This window comes from Siphateles boraxobius, unplaced genomic scaffold, assembly GCF_051911475.1.
Source record: "Siphateles boraxobius isolate OS27281-9 unplaced genomic scaffold, OSU_SipBor_1 22, whole genome shotgun sequence".
Classification (NCBI taxonomy): domain Eukaryota; kingdom Metazoa; phylum Chordata; class Actinopteri; order Cypriniformes; family Leuciscidae; genus Siphateles; species Siphateles boraxobius.
The window spans coordinates 19,591,339-19,617,132 of record NW_027508833.1 but is presented as its reverse complement, the minus strand read 5'-3'; the positions used below and the strand labels follow the sequence as shown (position 1 = coordinate 19,617,132).

Below are 25,794 nucleotides of genomic sequence, written 5' to 3'. Positions count from 1 at the left end.
TTACTCTCACTTCTCCTGCTGAGGCATGAAATCCTCTTCTGATTATAAGATTATGGGATGTGATATTCCAGAGCGTTTAAACAGAAACATCAGATTGTTTTATGGATAGTCTATGGTGCATGAGACAGGTTCAAGAAGACCGGTTCAACTACAGCTTTTTTCCTTTCACATTTTTATTGTAATAATTTATTACTCAAGGTGCTATTTTATAGTCACACCAGTTTAGTAATTTTCACATATTCGATACATTGCAATTCCACATACCTATATACATTTTTTTTGTTAAAGAAATAAATTAGATAATTAATTGAGATAAATAAACCTTGTTTTGAGGTGTTTATCAGATGTTTTGTATACTGTAGTGAAATAGCTGCGATTGCACTTGTACATTACTGAAACGTTTATTAGATGTGTATATACATTTTTTTTGTAAAATCCTTTTTTGTAAACTCCATAAATATTTTACTTTAGGAGTGTGTATTGCTACAGTCTAGCGCTAAGTAACTAGAAACCACTCTGAACATCCAGAGTTACTATTTGTATTTATTTTATAAATATATTATGATCCACAAATAAATGTACAGAGATTTATGTACATATCTATTTATATGCAGTATATATTCATGCTTGAATGTTAAAAAACACATATCTTTTCACATATTTTACATTTTTGCAGCACCTCTTCTCCCAATCTGTCAGTAACACTCCATTTAGTTCCTGGGTATATGAAGCCCGTCCTTCCGAAAAAGCAGTGTGCTCTGATTGACCACTGTGTTGTGATTGGTCAACCGCTTCAACCGTGTTTTGGTAATAGAGTGGTGCAGGTTTGATGTCAGAACCTGGAAGACTAATTCGCCGCTGGTTACTTTGAGATTTTCCTATGGATTTCAATTTAGGAGTAAATTAAAGCCTGTGGTAAACTTAATTTGACAAAACTTTTATGTTTTGTTCTACAATGTAAACTGCACACACTCACACCCCAAACCATCTTATCACTTATTAAAAATATACGTTTTCAGAAATTAACATAACTGCTTCGAAATTTGTGCATTTGCTAAGGGTGTGTGTAATTTATAATTAATGTTAGATAATGTTATGTTAGGCTATTATGTTTACCACAGAACCTCATATGTTTAAAATAATTTATTTTACACATAAATCGAAAAACCCCATTATAAAACCCCATAGGAAAATTTTGAAGGAACCAGCGGCGAATTAGTCTTCTGTGTTCTGATGTCAAACCTGCTCTTCTCAATGTCATGCCCCCTACCATAACCAAAAGTTTAAACGCACTACTTTTTTTTTTTTTTTCAGGATGCCTTGGCTGGGAATTATTTAAATGGGAAATATTGTGTCATGTTTGATCCCAGAAGAAAACTCAAGACTACAATCGAGGAGTTTCAGGGAGTTCAGAAACAGTGCTTACTGATAGAGAATAACTCCCTTTGGAGCGTTTTTGTAACATTGCAGACCTTTTTCATGCTCAAACAGCAACATTACACACTTAAGAAAGTGGAAAATGTAGAAAACATAATGTGTTCTTTTTAACTCATTTTTGTTTACTTTACATTTATCTTTGGATCGTAAAGCCCCCTCAATAATGTCATCCCTTAAAACTCATCTTTGATCATCAAAATTACATATTTAAACGTTTTTTAATTGAAAAAAAAATTCTTCATGCCTTAAAATAGCTTGAATGTAACTCTATCCATTGCCTCATTTAGTATACACGTTTCTACGAATATGCAAATTAGCCCCGCCTCCACTCACTCACATCAGCTCAGAGATCCACTCATTGACGATCACACATTGACCTGATTGGTTGCAAGGTAGTTTCTGATGTCAGAAACAGCGATTTCGAACCGTGTTTTTGGAGACTGTCTTTGGTTTACTGCAGTTTTAATGAGAAAATACTCAGTGAAAAACTGGTGTTGACTTATGCATTTGCACATGGTTTGTCTTAAATCATATTAAAAACACCACATAGACCGTATAACAACATTAAAAGCTTGATTTTCACCACAGGGGGACTTTAATTTATTTTGGAAATACAAAATAATTCTATCCCCATATCAACCACTAAAATCCTGCTAGCATCATTACAGAGAGTTTTGAAATGAAAAATCTAGTTATAAAACTTTCCTCTAGTATGATTTACCTAGGCAGCGTCGGTCTCACAGAATGAGAGCCTCCTTTGCTTGTTGGGTTTTACTCGATTACAGCCGAAAACCCTCAAGTCTAATGGCATCTCTGTAATTTTAGTCTCTGCAGCCCCCGACCGTGAAGAAATGAAAGCCTCCTTTGAATCCATGAAGTCATAGAGCCTACAATATTTATTTCCCTTTTAATCAGTGGTTACAACAAATGAAGGGCTTCCCTAATAATTCACACCACTCGTCCTGTGCTGTGACAAATAGGATTATACACTATGATGGTGATACTAATGATTTTCTGCCTGGAAAGGTCACAGTCTCGTATTAGTGCTATGAATTTACAAATATGCCACATCAAATGCCATATCAAATTAAAAGCCATGGTAGCTCACTGACAAAATCCTTTCTTTTCATGCATTTCAGGAGATGAAGTTTAGGTTTTCTTTCTTGACCTACACAGGTACATTGCTGGCACATTTAGCATGTGTGTGTGTGTGGGAAGAGGGTTGTGTATCTGCTTCAGTGCTTGAGTAATTAATTCTTGCTGTAAGCTGTAGCACCAGTAGCTCTGAGAAACTGATAATTATTCAGCCTGTTGTGCCTGAGCAGGTTTCTCATTTCCAGGATTAGTGGCTATTGGCTCCTTTTCCCCCACTTTTCTTCTTATTTTGCTGTGACAGCTCTGATTCGGTTTATTGCAAGCTTTTATCCGTAGAGACCCTGGCAAATATAAGGCTGGTTTTAGAATAACAGAATAAAAACATTCATTATATATTATATATACAGTACCTTTCAAAAGTTTGAAATCAGTAAGATTGTATTTTTAGGGATATTAGTACTTTTATTCAACAATGAGTAAAGACATTATTGACAATTTTCATATATATATATATATATATATACACTCTCCTAAAGGATTATTAGGAACACCGTACTGTGTTTAACCCCCTTTCGCCTTCAGAGCTGCCTTAATTCTATGTGGCATTGATTCAACAAGGTGCTATAAGCATTCTTTAGAAATGGCCCATATTGATAGGATAGCATCTTGCAGTTGATGTAGATTTGTGGGAAGCACATGCAGGGCACGAAGCTCCCGTTCCACCACATCCCAAAGATGCTCTAATGGGTTGAGATCTGGTGACTGTGTGGGCCATTTTAGTACAGTGAACTCATTGTTATGTTCAAGAAACCAATTTGAAATGATTCGAGCTTTGTGACATGGTGCATTATCCTGTTGGAAGTAGCCATCAGAGGATGGGTACATGGTGGCCATAAAGGGATGGACATGGTCAGAAACAATGCTCAGGTAGAGCGTGGCATTTAAACGATGGCCAATTGGCACTAAGGGGCTGAAAGTGTGCCAAGAAAACATCCCCCACACCATTACACCAACACCACCAGCCAGCACAGTGGTAACAAGGCATGATGGATCCATGTTCTCATTCTGTTTACGCCAAATTCTGACTCTACCATCTGAATGTCTCAACAGATATCGAGACTCATCAGACCAGGCAAAATTTTTCCAGTCTTCAACTGTCCAATTTTGGTGAGCTCTTGCAAATTGTAGCCCCTTTTTCCTATTTGTATTGGAGAGGAGTGGTACCCGGTGGGGTCTTCTGCTGTTGTAGCCCATCCGCCTCAAGGGTGTGCGTGTTGTGGCTTCACAAATGCTTTGCTGCATACCTCGGTTGTAACGAGTGGTTATTTCAGTCAAAGTTGCTCTTCTATCAGCTTGAATCAGTCGGCCCATTCTCCTCTGACCTCTAGCATCAACAAGGCATTTTCGCCCACAGGACTGCCGCATACTGGATGTTTTTTGCTTTTCACACCATTCTTTGTAAACCCTAGAAATGGTTGTGCGTGAAAATCCCAGTAACTGAGCAGATTGTGAAATACTCAGACTGGCCCGTCTGGCACCAACAACCATGCCACGCTCAAAATTGCTTAAATCACCTTTCTTTCCCATTCTGACATTCAGTTTGGAGTTCAGGAGATTGTCTTGACCAGGACCACAGCCCTAAATGCATTGAAGCAACTGCCATGTGATTGGTTGATTAGATAATTGCATTAATGAGAAATTGAACAGGTGTTCCTAATAATCCTTTAGGTGAGTGTATATATATATATATATATATATATATATATATATATATATGCTTCCACTGGCCTACAGAGAGCAGATATCATGTATATGAAACAGTTTTTCAACCACACCGTATCATTATTTCTGTGTTACAATAATCCAAATTATTTCAGAATATATCAGAATTACTAGAATGAAACATTTTTTAATTCGGATATAAACACTGATGTCTACGGTAGTGTTCAAAAGGTAACACAGTAAATCACCTACTGAAAATAATGACGTTTCAAACAAAAATTGTATCATTGCATCATTACACCTGTAGGTGGCGACCACTGACTGTTACAGTTTTTTACAATCGCTATGACAATTTTTACAATACTTTTAACAAATTTCCTAAACTCTTAACGCACCAACACACCTACAACACACAACTCGCAAAACAGTTAATTTCATGCTCAAAATCACACATTGTAAACTAAACTCCAACACTAATTTTATTTTTAAATACAATAATACACTAGCAACAATACACTATGTCTACCAAAACACTGCAAACATGTCTCAAAATCAAATAATTTTTCAAAATACTAACATATGTTCTCGTCCAACAGGAAGATTTAATCAATCATAGCACAATGTCATAAAAACACTAACATCAGATGGAATTACAGAAACTGCATTATTTTATATGTGTCAGGTCTGCCCTTATATTGTATATTGTATTGATCATAGATTGTGTTTTGCACTGCAGTTTCTTTTGAAGCCTCTCTACATTTTTGTTCTGTTGGGTTTAGGTCTTTTGCTGCAGAAATTCAATAAAAAAAGACCCATCTCAGAGTGCTTTATAGAATGTACAGTTACAGTTTTTCTCAGTTGCTTTGGTGCATTTCTCACATCACTATTTACATTTGTACAACAGCTAATGCAGTTCTCAAAACAATTAGTACAAACTGCAAAACCTAGTTGATAACCTGCAAAAGCGTGTCACTTGCTCAAAATGGATTGCTCATTCCTCAAAAGCAAGTATTCATGTCAATGAAAGTGTCAGTGTCATCAAGATGAAAAGTCCTGACACCATTGTTTATGAACAAGATACTCAAATGGGTTTGTCATGTTTTCATTATGACAGTTTACTCTGTAAATGTTTTCCAATGCAAAAAAGTCAGATCTTGGTGACACTACTTGGAAATGCTCAAGACAGCACTATATACTATTTGCACAGCCATTTGGAAACTACAGTAAAGTTACACATTACTGTATTTAGTGAGGTAACTGAGTACAAGACACTGAATATATAGTATGTTTCACATTTTTACTGCATATACCCTTTGCAATTCTAATTTGTTCACAGCATTGAGCAAAAGAAAGAATGCACCCTTATTTACAACAAACATAAACTCCCTTTGGGTCGAGCTGTGCACAACTGTAAACAATATTGCAGGACATATTGGAACTTAACATACAACATACATAGTACTGTAAATCATTCATGCACATCCAGACGTTCCTCTCTGTCTAGCCACATAGCTTCACCTGAGAGAAATTGTTCAATTTAGGAGACATTTTCAGGGAAAAAAAAGATTAAAAAATTTGTAAAATTTTCTTGACCGATTTTGACAACTAGTTCAAAAAATGTGTATGTTATGACTCAAGCAATGAAATGAGGACTATTATTTTTATATGGAATTACTATTCAGCATTCACAAGTATAGTTCATTTTGACTGACATGACATAAGCAAATGATAATGATAATAAAACAGCAGAGAGTTGTATGAAAGCAATTGATGCATGTCCAAAAGCATTTGCAATTTGTTGTAAGGATTAGGAATGATAAACTGCTTCTATGATGTGCACAAATGACTAAATGTTGTGGAGGTTGAACTAACTGTTGTGCAAATGTAAATAGTAATGTGAGAAATGCACCAAAGCGACTGAGAAAAACTGTAATTAAATGAAAAAACGAAGACAGAGACAGAATTGCTGCAATAAAGAAAATAAATAAAAATACATTTATATATTTGCATAATTCAATCAGCTGTTTCCCAGTAACAATAGAATAAAATACAGGGGATATATTTGTGTTTCAATTCACAATATAAACAGCTATTTACCTTGACTTTAGCCTTTAAGGTTAGGTTAAGAACATGGTGTTATCTGTTCTGACATACAGTGTTAAAGCATTGGTAAATTTACCAGTAAAAATCCATTGTTTTGGTCTTGTTTGAGCTTGTGTGTAAAAGAGGTTCAAGCATTTTGAATTTGTGTTAATTGTATGCATTTTGTGTTAAAGCAACAAGAAATGTGTTAATAGTATATCAAAGACCGATGTAGTGCTAACTGTGTTAAGGGTTTTGGAAATTTGTTAAAAGTATTGAAAAAATTATCATAGATATTGTAAAAAAAACTAATCGATTATTTCAAAAACGCTGATCCGTCCAGTAATGACACAAGTGAAGTTTTTATGAGTGAGTAATTGAATCATTCACTGATTTAATAAAAAAATAAAAATTTGAATTCAATATTGTTTAAAATAGACTGCAGCACAGCAATTATCATTGTGTTAGAACCTCTTGCAAATTAGCCTACATTTAGTTGTCTGTTCAGAATCGTGGGAGAGTCGTGATCTTTATTTTATTTAAAAAATAAATTGTGATTCTCAATTTATCCAGAATCTTGCTGCTCAAATATAAAGTGTCGTGCTATATACCACAATGGCAATGCTGTTCAAGGACTGAAAAACATTTGATATTTACATTTCAAGTGCTTGACTCTGACTTAAAGGAGCCGTATGTAAGATTGTGGCCAAAACTGGTACTGTAATCACTTTCAAATTACTGTAGAGCGGTGTATCCCCTTCCCCTCCTCCCCGACTCGAGGTTGCCAGATAGGCTGCAGGATCGAGCAGGAATGTAGGCTGCTACAAGAAGCTTTTTCTGTTAATTATGTTTACGCTTCAAATATGTTTTGCAAAGTTATATATCGCAAAAATGTACTAATGGCGATTAGCCAAATATAATCGTAAAGATGTACGCTTGTATGTGACAGTACATTGTTAGAACAGTAGCTGTTAGTCTAACCTGTAACGGTAGTTATCTGTCATTAACGTAAGTACAAGCACAAGCCTCTGTCACTGTGTGTAACCGATATCAAAGATACAGCTATTCATTTAGCTGACGCTATAAGTGAAAGCGATCAGCTGTATTTTTTAACTTACCCTGCAGTACACGTCCATAACGTTAAAATATTTGATGTGAAAGATTACATGTCATTCTATTATTTTTGGCTGTAGAACTTGCATGATAAACAATAATGGGCGTGCTAATGTTGTTTTCCTCAGCGTCTCAGCATAATAACAGAGAAACGGGCTCTGATAATGCATTGCTAATGTTAGCAATGACGACTCGCCGTTTTTATTACACAAACAATTCCTTACCTTTACAAGTCAATGACCCACCTCCTCCATATGAACTAACGTAACGTTACTTTGCACGAACATGCTTTGTTCGACTGTCATGAATATTTGAAATGTCCATTTACATCAAGTACAAGTTAGCCAAACAAAGATGAATCTTAGTTACCTGTCCAGAAATTCTTCTCCGTTTACAGCCGTCTCCATCTTTCAAATGCATCTCCTATACAGATCCTTGTTTTATTTCGGACTTTGTCACAAAGTATTTCGGATTCATAACGAGTTTTTTTTGGTTTCGCAACGTTAGACATTTTTTTATCCGATTCCGACACGTTTGTAGCTGCAGCTGTGGTAACTAGAGCAGAGCTGACAATCCGGATGCCGCAACACTACTGACTTTATGATTGGTAGATAGGTGGAGGGTGGCGCATCAGACCAAAACACAACATGACAACATCAACATCAGTTGAGGGCTGCAACTTCACTTTTTAAATGACAATATCCTGGCCGGACTACTGTTGTCAGTGATATAAGTATTTGAAATGAACATGATTTCTTAATGTCTAGTGACATATCAGGGCCATTTTATGATTAATTGAAATTAATTTCTTACATACAGCTCCTTTAAATGTGCACTTGTGTTAAGTGGACATATAAGTACTGATGTGTCTGCAGGACAGAGAAGGTGCAGTATTTTTTTCTTCTCTATTGTAACATATATACAAATGAAACGGCTTCTTGAATGAGAAGAAAATGTAGGGTGGGACGTGATTTTTTGGGGAATTGATTGGATGGTTGTGGTCTCATGTGAGTGACAGGTTGTCCCTCCCTAATGCCAGTAAACGCGTCATCAGAGAAGAGAAAATGGAAGGCGAAGCTATTTTGATTAAAGATTACGAGAGCATGTGAATAAAAAACAGGATAAAAAAAGATGTGCACAGATAAATAATTTATAATAAATAAATAATACTGCAATATTCTGAAAAGAATTAAGCATTGCGCTTTTGATTTGTGACTTTAAAAAATATGCACTTTCCCATAATCAATTAAGTAAATAATATTAATATATAGTGCAGATATGCAAATTAGAACCAATGTGTCAATGTAGTTTGCCACATCAACAACATTCACCAATAATAACAATTTAGCTTTTTATCCCATTCAGTATTATTCATGCTTTTAAATAATAATAAATAAAAGTTGTTGATCTTATTTTCTTCCAATTCCCTTTTATTTCTTCCTTAATGAATAGACTAGTGAAGAAAGTGGCATTTATAGAGGTGTGTCTGACAGGCTTTGATGAGCTATGAGGAGTGTTTGTGTCCTTTGAGGGTAAACACTCTAATTGGCCAGTTAGAGTGTGTTTGTGGGTGAGTGAGTGCTCGTATCTGTTCTGTTAGTGTTTGTCTCTCTCTTCCTCTTCTGGTTCTGGTCCGGACGACGCTCATCTTTATGCCTAATTATAGCTCTCGGTGTGCGACTGGAAACAGGCTGAGAGGAGCCATTCCAGGATAGTTTTGTGTGTGGACATGGAAAATGAAAACGTATCCTTGCAGCGCTCATGTTAGATCATTTCCAGATTATGATAGGATGCCATATTTGTGTGGAATTATGGTCAATTTTTGAAATTAAGAAACCTTGCCTTGTGTTTGGCCGCATGCAGAAATCCGATTTGGCATTAGGCGTATAGGGATAATCTGATTTTTGACTCCCTACAGAACCGCTCTGATCTAAAGAGATCCGCCTCAGGATATTTGTCTGTTGTTAATGAACAATAAAATGGATGTGGATAAAGTGGCATCTGGCCACTGGAGCGCAGTGTTTCTCTACGACACAATGACCTTTATGCCAAACCTTAAGGAATATGCTTTTGTTTGGGTTTTGTTCCTGTAGTTTTTTTGTTTTTTTGTTACAAGATATGTAACTATTGCACCATGCTGTGAAAGTATATGATTATCAAGGCAGGAGGGCAATACAAAGCCGTACCAAATAATAAAAATGCGATGTGTTATGATTTGGGTGATAATTTAAAATAATTATATCTTAGATAAAATGCTTTAATAAAACGTAGCGTGCTAGGGATAAAATTGTATCAGATTGTATGAGCTTTATTAGAGGGAAAAGAATCATCTGGAACAATTAGGACTAGTGAGATTGAATCAGTGGTTATTTGATGTCATATTTAAGACATTATCGTGTTATCGTTTGGCATTTTGTATCATTATTAAAGACCTGGCTCTTTCTCACTGCCTTGTATTGTCCACACATATGGCAATTATTAAATTCCCAAACCTTGCCAAATTTGATATTAATCATGACTTTTATGAATCTGTAGAGCAGTCTCAGCTTTGCAATATTTTGGTGTAATAGAGTGCTATGTGAGAGTGCCGCTTTTCTGGCCAGTTCTTATCAGTCGGGAAACACTTACCGTCTGTATCTCAAAATCAATACTCTGTGGAATGATGAAATCAAAGTGCCTGCTTTCATAGCAGATTTGAGTCTGGTCATTAAAAACTCATATAACTTTCCCAAATACAGAAATAGCTAGACAATCAGCTCAGCAATTAGTTGTTGTTTTTGATTCATTATATTTATTTATATATATATTTTTTTGATATATTATGATAAGTTCTCTGTGTGTTCATCTCAAGTCACCTCTCATTTTGTGTCTGCAGTAATGAGGGCAGGTTTATGGCTGCTCCGCTGCTGTAGGACTCTTGTGTTGTGCTGTGACTTACGGCCTGTGCTTTGGTTTTGGACAGCGCCAGACTCTGTGTATTCCATTACGACCAATGACTCTTACCTTCTGAAGCATCAGCAGTTTTTGTGGGAGTCCACAGGCTCATGTTGGATGCACTTTTTTTAATTTCCAATTGAAGCCAAGGTTAAGCATTGCTTATTATTTCATCATCTGTTTAGGTATTAATTATTTCTTTGTTAGACTAAATGAACTTTGGCAAGAAATCTCTCACTAACATTAGTTACATTTAAAAGTATAGTTCACTTAAAAATGAAAATTCTGTCATCATTTACTCACCCTCGGGTTGTTTCAAACCTGTATGAATTTATTTCTTCTGCTGAACACAAAGGAAGATATTTAGAAGATGTCGGAAACCAGTTGATGTTTTTGACTTCATGTTGTTTGGTTCTTCAAAATATTCTTAAAATATATTCTTCAAAATATCTACTTTGAGTATATCTTCTTGAAGGTGAGTAAATAATGACAGACTTTTTTTTTCCTTTAAGTAATTTTTCACAATTAAAGTGCTCCTATTATTCTATTGTAAAGGCTCACAATTTTGCTTTGGAGGTCTTCTACTATAGGTTTACATGCATCCAAGTAAAAAAACAAAACACTTTCATTATCTCATAATACACATTGCAACATCACCTCTTTTCTCAAAGTGTCTGAAACATTTTGATAAAGGATCCGGTCTCTCTAAACCCCTCCTCTCCAAGAGCCTACTCTGCTCTGATTGGTCAGATGGCCAAGTAATCAGTCTACCGATTATAGTGTGTTGGAAACCAAATGGCCATTATTTCTTTACAGACTTTATAAAAGATGAAATAATGGAGTACAAGGAGGTCACAATGTCATTTTCACCTCTCAAAATAAGAGGTCAAAATGCACCTCCTTTTACACTAAGACTAATTTTTTTTTTCTTTCTCGAAATTAAAAGCAGCCGTCAGTTCAGACTTTCTAATATACATAAGCCTGAAAGATTTAATTTCGTAACGTGACTTTGGCTTTTGCATTGCATGGTTGTTGTTCTGATAACATCTTTATTTCAGCGTGTTCCTCTTTGTTTGTGTCTTGTTTGTTTGTGCATATTTTGTTTTTTTCATAATGTTGATTTTTTTTTCAAAGCTGAATCAGCAGATATACCCACCGCCATGAATGTCTGATTGAGATGGCTCAGATTTCTCCACTGTTCTGGATCTCTTAAGGGTTCTGTTGATGGCACAATGTTAGAAAGCATTCCAAGATTTGTTTGTGGATGTTAACAACAGTAGATTGTCATGACATTTAAAGTATGACATGTATGTAGAAAATATACACTTTTGTTCAAAAGCTTTTAATTGATACGATTTTTTGAAATACGTCTTTTCTGCGTACCAAGGCTGCATTTATTTGATCCAAAATACAGTACAAACACAGTAATATTGTGAAATATTATTATGATTGAAAATAACTGTTAAAATGTAATTTATTCCTGTGATATAAAGCTGAATTGTCAGCATCATTACTCCTGTCTTCAGTGTCAGACGATCCTTCAGAAATCATTCTAATATGCTGTTTTAAGAAATATTTCGTATTATTAGCAATGTTGAAAACAGTTGCTTTATTTATTTTTTTGTGGAAACTGATGCATTTTTCATGATTCTTTGGTAAATAGAAAGTTGAAAAAGCAACAGCATTTATTTGAAATTTAAAACTTTATAACATAAATGCCTTTACTGTAATTTTTGATCGATGTATTTTCTCATTCTCTTTGTTTTTTTATGAAAGCTCTCTCTATATCTCAATACACTGGCAAAAAAATGTAAAGAACAATTCAAAGTGCAAAAGTGGGATAAAAAAAAGCTATATAAAACAGCATTAAAATAGGTGGTATGAAAATAATGGCAGTGTTCATGTTAGACTGCATAGAATGCACAATATAACCCTCATTATAAAGGAAGGGGTCAGAGGGTCCATTCGATGTAGCGCTCAGGCCTGCACTATAATTTGTGCCTGACCCTTTTCTCTTAAGAGAGTGATACTACAAAGCCTCACTAAAGTGATTTGTCAAGGGCCTGCATGCTCGAAAATCAGACTATCTCTAGATAGCAGGGTGGCAAGAAGATGGATCTGGTCTGGTGGTATGTCGTACTAAACTCCCTGTGATTATGTTCACTCAGAAAGGAGCGATATAGACAAGAGTGGAGGGAGAGAGGAAGAGGGGTTCTTGGGTGGGCAAATCTCTCTCAGATAGTATTTTAGTATCCATGGGGAAGCATTACGAAATATACGTCTCTGGAAAGGTTATCGCAACATTTAATCATTTAAAAGTCAATGCATTTATTAATTTAGCACTTGCTTCCTACGTGCATTTTGTTTGTTTGGTAGAAATCTTTAAAAAGATCTCTTGAAAAAAAAAAAAAAACTCGACCAACTAGACTAAATCAATTATTTTTATTTTGACTGTAACAGATAAAGCAGAGACCCCTGACATACCCATGCATGCACTAAGTATGCAATTTCCGTGACTCTTATGCATGTTTAAACACAACACATGCCCATTAAACACATTTTTAAACAGATAACTTGACATTTTATAGAGATAACGTGACCTTTTGTGTTCGGGCTCTCCCATGCATTTGATCTCTGCATGTAAACCACATTCCTCACTTGGAGCTTTAAAGTTATAGACTGAACTCAAAAGCAAAGGTGGTCATTAGACGTATACTTTAAAGAAAAAGATGTTTAGTCAGGGCAGGAATGCTTCATTATAAGCCTTGTAAATCAAACCAGACTTTCTCCTCTTCAGCCTGAGGATGTAGTTTCTTGAGAAATGTACTGAGCACTGAGTCTAATGTTAATTCTGTCTCATTTATTCTTAACAGAGGCGAAAGTCTATTGAGATGTTCTCAATGTAAGACGGCACGGTACTGCAGTGTTCACTGTCAGGTAAGAGCTCTTCACACACTAATCATCAGAGCTTTTACAAACAAGTTTGTGATGAGATCTCATTTCATTTAGGTGCATTTTTTTCTACTTAACATTTTACACCTAAATAAAAATAATTGACAAATGCAAAATGAGATTCCAGTCATATTAGCAGGCTAGATAAAGCTGTTTATTTAATTTAAGTTAGAAACTGCTTGGAGAATGAAACAGGTGGGGAAAACACCCGAGACCGATGCCCAGTTCATCACAGTGTACTTTTTTTGCAATATAAAAGCAGCCTAATTGAGGTATCACCGGGTATCATCAGTTTATTATGTTGATTCAACAATTGTTACTGACAATAAAAGGAGAAAACTACTTACTGTATTTAACATACTGGCTGATATGGGGTTGAAAGAAATCATATTTTCGAATCTAATAGTACCCCAAGATTCCATATAATGAGTGAAGGATTAACTATAACTCTGCCAATATGAACAGAGATGTCATGTTGGGATGAAACATAGGATTTAGGGCCTACTAACATGGTTTCTACTTTGTCAGTATTGAAGTTTTGAGCCATCCATACTTTGAGATCTTATAGGCAAGAAGTGATGGAAAGGGGAGGAAAAACAGAATTGGCTGAACGGTAAGATAGATTTATATATCATCAGCATAACTATGGAAATTAAGACCATGACGCTGAATGATCTGGAAGTATATAGATTAGAAATAGAGGTGGACCAAAAACAGATCCTTGAGGTGCACCACAGAAAACAGTGAAAGAGCAAGAATTGTGTTAATGAATTGTTGCCTGTCCAAGAGATATGAAGTTATCCAATGAAAGGCAGTATTAAGTCTTTAAAATTCTCAAGGTTCCCGTACAAGCGCTCATGAGCCGGCAGTTATCCGAAACTTCCATGAGGTCCAGTGTGACTTCCAATCAGAAGTATTTGGTGCTTGGAACCATACACCTGTGAAACACGTTCTACATGCTACAGATTTTACAGTATTACTTCCTGTCTTTTAACAGCACTTAAAGATATAGTTTAACCAGAAATTAAAATTCTCTCATCGTTTACATGTCTCATGTCATTTAAAACCTGTATTCACATGTCTTTCTTTGTGAAAATCACAAAGGACAAGCACTATACAACTAGTCGATACAACCCATGCACTATATGTTTTATGGCTTTGTGAGAGGACCAAACTTTAAGTCATTATTGCTGTAGTTTTCAAATCTCAATAACGGCTTAAAATTTGTTCTGTTCCTCGCAGAAAGCTATTGTGTAGCTTTAGAACTGAAGAGTCATAGGCTACTTCTATGACTTCAATTTGGGACTTTGACTGTGTCCTTCCTCATTCTGGTTTATTTTATGTAAAAGAGAAGCGGGAACATTCTGCTAAACACAGAAGACAGACAGTCATGCAGGTTTGGTAATGCCATGAGGAGTAAATTGTGTCAGAATTATATTATTGGGTGAAATATCCCTTTAATGTGTCTGTCAGATGCTCTGTAGAAGTCTTTGCAGTTCAAGAACATCCAGTCTTTGAAAAAACTAGACACCACGCTGCTTTAAAATAGCAAAGCTGTCACTGTCAAACCAGCCTTGTTCTCTCCAGGCACTCAAGTTTGTCTTTGTCTTTTTTTAATTGTAGGACAGTCTTTCATCATAATTCCCTCTAAAGGGACACCACACACAGCAAGCACATTTGACAAGATCTGATTGAAGATGTGTGACTTCATCTTATATGTTTGTGAAATCTTATCTATTTATTCTCTATCCTCATTTTCACCCTTCAGAAACAAGCATGGCTCGATCACAAGAGAGAATGTAAATGCCTTCAGCGCCTCCAGCCAAGAATCCCCACCGACTCCGTCCGCCTGGTCGCTAGGATCATTTTCAAACTAGTATGTGACATCAGAACACCTGCCATATTAGGACCACTTCAAACCCGTTCAAAGCATGTTTTGCATGTAAAACTATCACAGCTGGTGTTCCGCCTCAGGACTTTATATTGTTACACACTTTCTGTCTATTTCTACAGCTCAGCCAATCAAAAAATGAACAAGAGGAGCTGTACTCGATAGCTGAACACCAGTCACGTAAGTTCCTGGTTGATTTGTATTTGCATTGCACTGACACAAGTCAAGTGGTTGTTGCCATATTGGGTATTTTAGATCGATTGGAATGCTGTGTTGATCAGTCAGCATCCATGACTGAACCAACATGTTTTATAAAACCATGTGTGTTACATACACAGGGTACTCAGGCTATAAGTCTCCAATGTTGAATGACAAAGTAACCTTCATGCACTACATAGTTCATACACTACACAGTTGAGTATACTGTGTATAAGTGCATAGTGTAGTGCGTCATTTGGGACACAACTATGGATTCAAGGACTGTAAAGTATGTCCTTGAAAGTGCTCGAAATAAACTTGAACTGAATTTTGTTAGAGTAGCGTAGTGCTGTTACAAAAACAGGCCTTAAAAAAACAATCTTAAAAATGTTATCTTACAAATCTAAATGTTGAAAAACCAGCAAAAACTGGTGGGCTGGTCTCCCAGTCTGGTCAGACTGGTTTTGAATTGTTTTTTTTTCTTTTGTTTTCTTCAGCTGTTCAGTCTGGGAGACTGTCTTAAACCAGACAATGCTAACTTAGACCAGTGAACAAGCTTATGTTTGAATTTATGAACCACCTCTAAACTGTGTTCTGATTGGTCTGTTGTGTACTAACTTTAATTTGTAAAGCTATAACATTTTCAGACCCAGTAGTCTTCGAAAACAAAACCTGGGCGGAGTTTAATCCAGAAATCCAGCATCATACCTGACTGTGCTGTTTATGTATTCTCATTATTAAGAAATCAAAACAAAAATCGTTATAATTTCTGGTCTTAATGGTCAGTCACTTTAATGCATTAATGCAAAAATTAAAGCTCACTTTTGAAATCTAGACCATTTGAAGTTGCCTTTCAGACAGAAACGGACAATGTCCAATGTCCTTATAAAAAAGTCATATACAGAATACGCTGTGTTGTTAATGGGCGGTAGTAAAAAAATCACTTACTTATTTATCCTGTAAAGTTGGAAGATTAGATTTACTATGATGAAAGGTGAATAAATGTCAGATTCTGGCAGGAGCTTATTATAACATTATGAATTTTCTTCTCTTTCTCGGTGCGGTCCCTCTGTGAAACCTGCCCGTGGCCCTTGTCTTTTCAGAAGTAATTGGCTATTTTGTCACAAAGAGCCTCTGACTTTTCTTTGGCCCGATACTTTCCTATTCAGTCATAAGAAATGTGCAGCCATTAGAGAGGTAATCCCGCTGATGGTCCTTATGGAAGCAGTCAGCTCCCCATCTGAACTTGTGCTTTATCATCACAGTAACGGCCCTCGCTCTCACCTCAAAATCAAGGTCTCATCGGTTTATGTATTATTTCAGGAAATCCATCAGCTCCTCATTTTTGTAGCTGTCCTCATTTATGTTGAGATTTATATGTAGACCAGTTCCTTTAGACAAACAGAAGAGCATTTCATTTGATCTCCTTCCTTCACGTGTCTTCAGCTAGTGGTCGAACAATGGGTTTTTCAATGGCTAAGAACCGGGTTGCCTATTTAATCCTCTTATACTGTATATATTACGATTTAATGGTAGCAAATGAGACATGCAAAAATGCTGAAATTAAAGGAATCATTCATCCAAAAATGTATACAACAGGTTTTATGCCAATTATGAGTGGTCAAGGGACATTAATGTCATTACTTATACGTTCCCATCTAAATTGCAAATTTCCGTTTTTATTGGATGCCTTTAATAGAAAGAAATCGCCACATTGGGGCAGATTATGCACAAATAGAAATGGTTGTTGTAGCCACTGTGGATCTATCATTAAGTAAAATTATTTATCTGCAGTTTAGAGTGTGTTCGAGAGAATATTTTTTCAGAAAATACATTTCCATTGAAGCTTACACTACCGATCAAAGATTTCGGGTCAGATTTTTTAAAATGCTTTAGAAATAAGACATTTATTTATAGTAAATGTATAGTTTTATTGTAACTACAGCTATATTGTGAAATAGAAAAATAGAAAATAGAAGAGTTATTTTAAATTGTTATAATATTTAAAAATGTATTCTTATTATGGGAAAGCTGAATTTTCAGCAGCCATCCCTCCAGTCTTTCGTGTAACATGATTCTTCAGAAATAAATCTAATATGCCGATTTTGGTGCTCAATAAACATTCCTTATTGTAATTATTACCAGTGTTGCGAGCAGTATTGCTGCTTAGTATTTTTGTCACACATTTTTTTCCGGATTCTTTGAGAAATATAAGTAATAAGTGTAATATCTATTCTGCATTACTATCACTTTTTGATTGAAAAAACTTACTGACCAAATAAAAAAGTGAATAAAAAAATGTCCTGAAGCAAGCATGTTCTTTTATTCACTTTTTGGAAATTTCATTTGCATATTGTTTCGATTCAGCATTTTTATGTGATATGACAGAATTTTCATTAAAATACAAGAATGGAAACCCAGCTAATAACATAAAACTTGCCACAATGTGTCTCAAAGCGGCATATTTCTAATTATGCATGAGTGAAAATGAGATTTACGACCTATTATAGGTAATTATACAGCAAATAAAAACTTAAACATTTCTTCCCACAAAGCATCGACAATATTTCAGAAACATCATGTACCACACTAGTTGTTTGGACTATTTTTATGGTGGGTTTTATAGTGCTTTTTTTTTTTTTTGGAACTCAACAGCTCTGGTCTCCATTCATTTTAAAAGGGTCATGACATGGACTTTTTTATTATTTTAATATGGTCCTTGAGGTTCACTTATAATGTTTATAATATTTTTTAGCAAAAACAAACAAACAAACAAATACATAACCATTATGATTGGCTAACGTCATTTCATAGGAAACCGTATCAACGGCCACTCGTTATTGACCCTGAGTAAGTGTTTTGAAAACTTTATCTATATAAGATTCAATTTAAAAACAAACCATTTCACTGTGCCTTTTTTACAAAACTCCGAACAAACTTATAATCCTTCAACGCATCCAGGACAGCATTAAAATAAAGCATCCACTTGTTTCTGACGCTGGGATCCTTCTGAAGTCTGTCCAGAGAAGCAAACAAGCTGTTTAAACTGGACACATCAAAGCGAACGTTCCTTTATGCTTTTTGCTTAATGTCAGAAGCTGAATGCACATCTGTATATTGTATTCAGTATATACAGTTTCAGTGTTTATAATGGGTTCGATTTGCTTTTGACGCGACACTCATAACCAGTGTAGGCAAATGTCAGCTGTTAAGCGACTGAATGCCAGTGGGTGAGACCTATGTGCGATTATGTATTTAGTATATTATGTATTAAAGTCCCTTAAAGTCCCATTTTATCCCTTCAAACTCATCTTTGATACCAAAATGACATATTTTAAAAGATTTCCTTGAAAAAAAAAATTCTTCATGCCTTAAAATAACTTCTACTTTTAACTTCAACTACACCCTTACCCCATTTACTATATGGTTCTATGAATATGCAAATTAGCCCTAACCAAATAAGCCACTCGCTCGCATCAGCTCAGAGATCCACTCGTTGATGATCACATGTTGACGTGATTGGTTACAAGGTAGTTTGTGATGTCAGAAACACCAGCGATTTCAAACCGTGTTTTTCAGACTGTCTTTTTTTCACTGCAGTTTTAAGGAGAAAATACTCAGCAATGGTGTTGCCTTATGAATTTGCACATGGTTTGTCTTAAAGCATATTAAAAACACCAAATATACATAAACAACATTAAAAGATTGATTTTCACCACAAGGGGACTTTAAGTATTTGTCGCTGAATTTCTCTTGAGGCAGTCATATGCAAATGATTAAATAAATGCTTTGTTTATAAAGAGGAGGACGTTTTAAGCTATGAAATTTGCAAGATGTTTTAATGGTACAAAAACCTCTTATATTCAAAATGTCAAGGTAATTTTGATTTCATTACCCTTTTAATTGTTTGGAAAAGAACAGTTTGTATATTGCAAAATATCAATTTTTTGTTCCCCAGAAGGTTTTTTTTTTTTTTTTTGGTGAACTATCTCTTTAAGGGGACTAACATCTGGCTTCAGGCTCATAATTCTGCACACGTTCAACCGCTCATGCTCCAGAAGTGGGAAGCATGTAGATCTGTCTGCCATCCAGCCCTGTTATTTGCTTCTGAAGAGAGACCCCACTGGTGCTTGTTTATTGCCTGCTATGTGTCGGTTCATCTTCAATCTATCTATAATTTCTAAAAATTAATTGTGATTATCCAAAGAATTAATGGATTTTAACAATTCAGTTTTTCCAACTAGCCTTATTTGGTTCTGTATTTCAGAGATAGAATTTTCAAGGAGATGATAAAAGGCACTACACGTGGTGGTGGCACACCAGATGTATGTGTTGAATCTGCAGAGCTTTACTACTGTTTGTATGTCTGTGTTTATGATGCTGGATGTGTTCGTGTGAGCGAGAGATACGAGCTGTGAGCTGTTGCCGCGGGTCAAACGTTCGCTCAGTCTGCCACAGCAGCAGTGAACACACTGAAGTTCATTGATGGTGTGTTTGGAGGAAGTAGATCAGAGCAGGAGGGTTAATGGAAAAGCCCATATGTTTGGCAAAGCTGACATAAATCATGCATACACACAATCAGACCTCTTTCCTTCTGAATAGACATTAAAATCTCCACTAAAATCTATCAGACATCTACCAAAAGATGACGACAAACACACACAAACCGTTTATCCTCTGGTTTCTTATAGTGTTTCGGCTCTTTTGTGCTTCACCCTTGTTGATCATCATTAACCTTTTTCCTGGTTCATCTCAGTGTTGTTTATATCAGCATGTTATTTTCTATGCCAATTTATGTGAACTTGTTTCTCTTCCTGTTTTTCTAGTCTTGATGTTATTTAATACTGCATCCAGTGTAATTTATGAACAGTTACAAGATTAATACATTTTAATTGATATTAACAGGAAAATACAATAATTTTGTAGGTGGAACTTTGGGACTCTAATTATCATGTTTGTTCGTTTTTTTTGGTACATGGTTATCTTTACATGATTACCATACAATATTATTGCCCTATTCAATTGCATGGTATTCCAACCAGTGTTATTTTTGCATTTTTTATACTGTTATAGTATGTATTACTATTTTTGAATTAGCTTATATTATTACATTTCAGTTTTCATTTAAAATTAAGTTTTAGTATTTTTTTAATACTTCTATCTATCTTTAATTTATATATACTGTATATATATATATATATATATATATATATATATATATATATATATATACGTATATATTTTAGTTTGAGTTTTAGTATTCATCTTAAACTTATTTTATTTACAATTACTTTCCAAGGCACTTTTAATTTTAGTTATTTTATGTTTTAATATTTAATTTCATATTTATTTAATTTCAGCTTTATTTCAATTAATACTTTTAGTTTGTTTTAGTTAACAATGACAAAACTGTATTACTGATACATTGGAATCAGTGTTTTCTGGACATATACCATGGCAGTACCATGTGTTTATTAATATGTACCTATATAGAGAGATACTGTATATCATGGTAATACTATGATTTTTGTCAGGTACCATGGTGATACCATGTTTTTATGTATGTATCATGATAATGCCACTTTTTTTTTTTACATGTACCACTGTAGTACTATGTTTTGTAGAAATGTACCATGGTATGCTTTTTTTACATTTAATATAGTAAAATGTTTTTGTATGTATGATAATACTTTGTTTGTTTGTTTTCTGTTTTTAGACATATATCATGTTAATACTATGTTTTTGGACATATACCATGGCAATACAATACTTTTTGGTCAGGTGCCATCTTAATACCATCTTTTGGATATATACATACCATAATGATAATACTGCTTTTAGTCTCACTCCATAGTAATACCATGTATTTTTTTACATAATACTTTGTTTTTATGTTTTTGTTTTTTGTATTGATGTGTGGTGACATCAGTAGTTTACCACACAAGTTTGCAGTACCACACATATACCATGAACCATGAATATGGTACTGTGGTGGTATCATTGTGCAGTCAGAGTTTAAGATGATAATACCATGGTACTTTGATTATATACCATAGAGCAGCAGTGATATTGTCTAAAAGGAGTGGAAAACAGAAAAAAGTTTCTGCTCATTCAAATGCATCACTGTTGTTAAAGGTTGAAAACGCTGTGTTGTGTGTCTAGATCTAGCCGACATGAGCGAGGAGAAGAAGGAAGGCCTGGGGCATCTCTGCACGACACTGCAGGTTTATCTAGGCGAAGAGAACTGCAATCTTTCTGAGCTTCCGTCCGGCCTCGACCCCATCAGCCTCCTCGCCCGAGTAAGTGTCCTTGCATTGTCATCTCCAGCAGTCCGCGGGGGTATCGCTCTGGATCTCACGCAGCGTTGCGAATGGTGTCCGTGTGTCACGAGTGCGTGGACACACACCGAGCTGCTAGGTCACCTGCTGTGAATACATGCTGCTACTTTTTGTCTTTTCTCCTTAAAGCAGGGATCAAGTGGTTCATAGAAGCTAAATTAAGTCATTTCATGTTCAAGGTTGATTTTAGTTTTTAATTTCCAGGAAATAGACCAAAACGTTTCAATTCAGTTTAATGGAATCATTAAAGTCGTAAAATGGAAGTTGCGATAAGTCTTTCCTTCCCTATTCTGATGTTTATCCAAGTGAAATGGCTTCTCGAACAAGAACAAAAAAATGTGGAGCGGGATTTGATTTTGTCCGTCGGGTTATTGATTGGATTGTTGGATGGTTGTCGTTTGCTATTGGTTGATGTGTATCATGTGAGTGACCGGTTGCCCCGTCCCCGCGCCATTAAACGACATCTGCAGGGCTTGATATTAACACCCACTAACCTGCCAGTCAGTCCTACTAGATACTTTGGTGGGTCGGATTTTATGTATAATATATACATTTTTCAATTGTAGTTTTTAAAAAAAGGCATCTGAAATAATAAACTAAGTGCAATGTATATCGATTTTTCAATACATATTGACATTGAAATAGCTGAAACGCTTCCAATACAAATTTTATGCAGAATAAATACACGACACCAGCTGCACTTTCTCGCTCTCTCATCTCTCTGATAGCGAGTTGACACACAAACCGCCTCCCCTCACTCACTCGTTTCATTTGCTCCCGATGAATATTGTTGGTTTTACAGGGCTTGAATTTCAGTGTGGGATTGTGCATTTTACTTATTCCTGCAGATTACACGCATGTTTAACAGTATAATGGATCTGTGGATCAGGTCTTAAAGTGAGAGCAGCCTAATATATCTGCTGCCAAATTATGAGATAATATTAAAAAAATGTCTATATGGTAGTTTTTCTCCCATGGTGTTGATGAAAAAATTGTGGCCAGTGAAAATGCTGAGTGGCTTTTAACTTTGGAAACATAGTGGCTGGTGAGCAAATAAGTTCATGTCAAGCCCTGGTCATCAGAGAAGAGAAGAGGGAGGGGATGTTATTTTGATTAAAGATTACAAGAGCACATGTATTAAAAATAAAAATATTGATGTGCACAGATAAATCATTTATAATAAACACTGCAATGTTCCATTAACAATAAGAACGGTCTATTTAGATTATATGGTGACTTAGAATCAGATCCAGAATCATTACATTCCTCACGATTCACATCCCAAGATGCCTATCCCATAATTTTCTGCCATTTCCTTTGTGGATGCCTGAGGTGCATGCTAATGTACTAGTTTATTTACAGATGTGTCAGTGAGATCGCTTGTTTGGATTCTTGTGAGAGTAGATTTTATTTGCTTGTTTACCAACCGTCACTCCGTGCCGTAACTGTGAACACATTGAGTGAAAGATGCGTTTCAGGGTGAAAATGGTGATCTTCTCTTCAGCATCGCATGTAAACAGAGAAGGGATTGCACATCTGGCCCGGGACAAACAAATGTTGCATGTGAACACAAACACCTGTTTTATATGAGAGACAGCCAGCAGCCACATCTCGCTTATAAAGCATCAAAGACCCAAATGTGGATCCTGTAAGCATTTCTAATCCAAAAACACTAAACACCGGAGCAGGGCAAAACTCGAGTTATGCAAACCATGCACAGATGCTTGAACTAGGAGCATCCAATTCACTTTTGCGTTTGTTGACCTTGATTTACAAGTTTGAAAAATTTGATCGTGATGCGACTTATTTGTGAGTATTGTTTAGATTCCACAGTCATAGTAATCCTATATATATCAGCGAATTATTCAGTTGTATTTTCTTGGCCTGGATGCAAGCTATTATGATGTTGATTTGTGAGTGAGTCATTCTGTTGAGTTGGTTCTTTTGAATAACTGCTTCACAAATTAGTGTGAATTATTCATTAGCTAATCGTTCTGAATCCAAATGATTTAAAAAAATTCTTATCTAGTATTCAGAAATGACTGGAATGTTGAAAGTAAATGCATCATTGAAAATGCTGGTATGTATTTGTGTAATTCTATAGCTAAAGGTGGTTGTAGAATGATGATGATCATGTGTGTGTGTGTGTGTGTGTGTGTGTGTGTGTGTGTGTGTGTGTGTGTGTGTGTTTTCAACCTTTTTTGCTTACAGATAAGTACACGTGAGAGGTAAATACAGTATCATCGTTATTTAACACAAATAGGGAGTTTTTAGCTATTTGATGGGTTCAGTTTGAGTGCTTTTTTGAATCTTATTGATATAAGGGAGATATAAAGAGTATAAGATTAAAGAATGGAAGTGAAAATCTTGGAAACAATCAATAGCTTAAATGAATAGTTTACTTAATGTAAATTCTGTCATCATTTACTCACCCTCAAGTTGTTTCAAACCTGTATGAATTTCTGTCTTCTGTCGAACACAGAGGAAGATATTTTGAAGAATTTCGGTAACCAAACAGTTGATGGGCTCATGGACTTCCATAGTAGGGAAAAAATAAAATACTGTGGAATTCATTGGGGCCCATAAATGCATATATTTTTGGTCAAAATGACCCGATGAGAGGAAGTTAACATTCTTTTGTGGTAAATTTGTGGAAATAAGACAAAATGCAAGCTGTCACAAATAATTTGAGAGTTTGCTTGTATTTGCAGAATAGTGAAATTTTAGATGGACTGTATATTGGCCAAACAGAGGTGAATTGTTTGTCCATTTTGGTACTTTGGTTTCTCCAAAGGTTTCTTCCCTGTTTTCAAGAAGTTATTCCCTTCGCCTCTGTGACACTGTAAAGTGCTGCATAAATGAAGTACTGAAATAATTAAATGTGATGTAAAATAGGTGCAGAAATTATTTATACATTAAGATGTTTGAAAGTATTGGATTGGTAAAAAATTGTGGCATCTCTGCTCAAATTTTGTTGCATTTTAACATTTTTGTCAAATATGACGTACGAAAGCACTTTAAGGGGCATTGTATTGCTTTGCACTCAATCAAAATCAGTGATCTTCAAAAGCAATTTGTTTTTTCTTGTCAGATCTTTAAAATGGAATTCAATGTTCTGTTCATCAGTCTGTCACTCATGTCTGTCATTTATTATATAGAGACTGAAGATGGGAAAACATATCAGAGCTGAGTTGATGGATTGAGTTGTGACATTTTCTGTCAGACATATGAGGTGAAGAAACATCGGTACAGGTGTGATGGAGAGGAAATGCAATGGGACTTGCATATGAATCATTCTCCCATAATGTGAAACCCTCTCTTATTCAGTAATCATCATTCTCTGCATCTCTGCTGTAGATTATGTCATGTAGTGGCATGGAACCAAAACTCCATCAGGTGACAGAATGGAGAAAAAAAAACCTTGGGAGAACCCAGGCTCAGTCAGTGGGCAATTCTCCTTTGGCCAACGAACAAACAGTGTATGATTATGATTTAGGCAGCATTATAGGTCAGAAGTCAGATTGGATCAGAACTTTCACAATATTTATCTAGTTCCATCTGGTTAGGGGTCGGAGTCATCACTCCGGTATGGAGACGAGTTTGTTGAGGTGTCCATGAGGCCTTCACAGTGTTGATGAGGCTGGCACTTCAGGAATGCGTTGTCGTCGTGTCCTTGTGATGGTCCTTCATCAGATCTGGATATGGCCTGGATCCGGCGGTTTGCGGTAAACCTCGGGATAAACAGAGAGACTAATATTAGTGTAGACGTCATCCTTCTTATGATGTACCAAGTACATCAAGATTTATGGGAAGTGTTCCCAGTTCCGGCTAATCTAAACTATGCAGCCTAACATTGAATTATAGAAGTCTATTATGTGTTATGTGTATGCTAAGCCAAAGAGATGTGTTTTTAGTCTAGATTTAAACTGACAGACTGTGTCTGCTTCCCGGACAGTGTTAGGAAGATTGTTCCAAAGTTTTGGTGCTAAGTAGGAAAAGGATCTACCACCAGCAGTCGATTTTGATATTCTA

General features: G+C 35.6%; 1 protein-coding gene across 1 annotated transcript in view; it reads left to right on the top strand.

Moving 5' to 3' along the window:
* smyd3 (SET and MYND domain containing 3) overlaps positions 1-25,794 on the top strand; it is a 202,840-nt gene that overhangs the window by 10,201 nt on the left and 166,845 nt on the right. The window contains exons 2-5 of the mRNA XM_077239006.1: positions 13,257-13,320; positions 15,104-15,211; positions 15,349-15,406; positions 21,587-21,723. Of these exons, the coding sequence (XP_077095121.1) occupies positions 13,257-13,320; positions 15,104-15,211; positions 15,349-15,406; positions 21,587-21,723 (367 nt within the window). The remainder of the gene's footprint in view (positions 1-13,256; positions 13,321-15,103; positions 15,212-15,348; positions 15,407-21,586; positions 21,724-25,794) is intronic.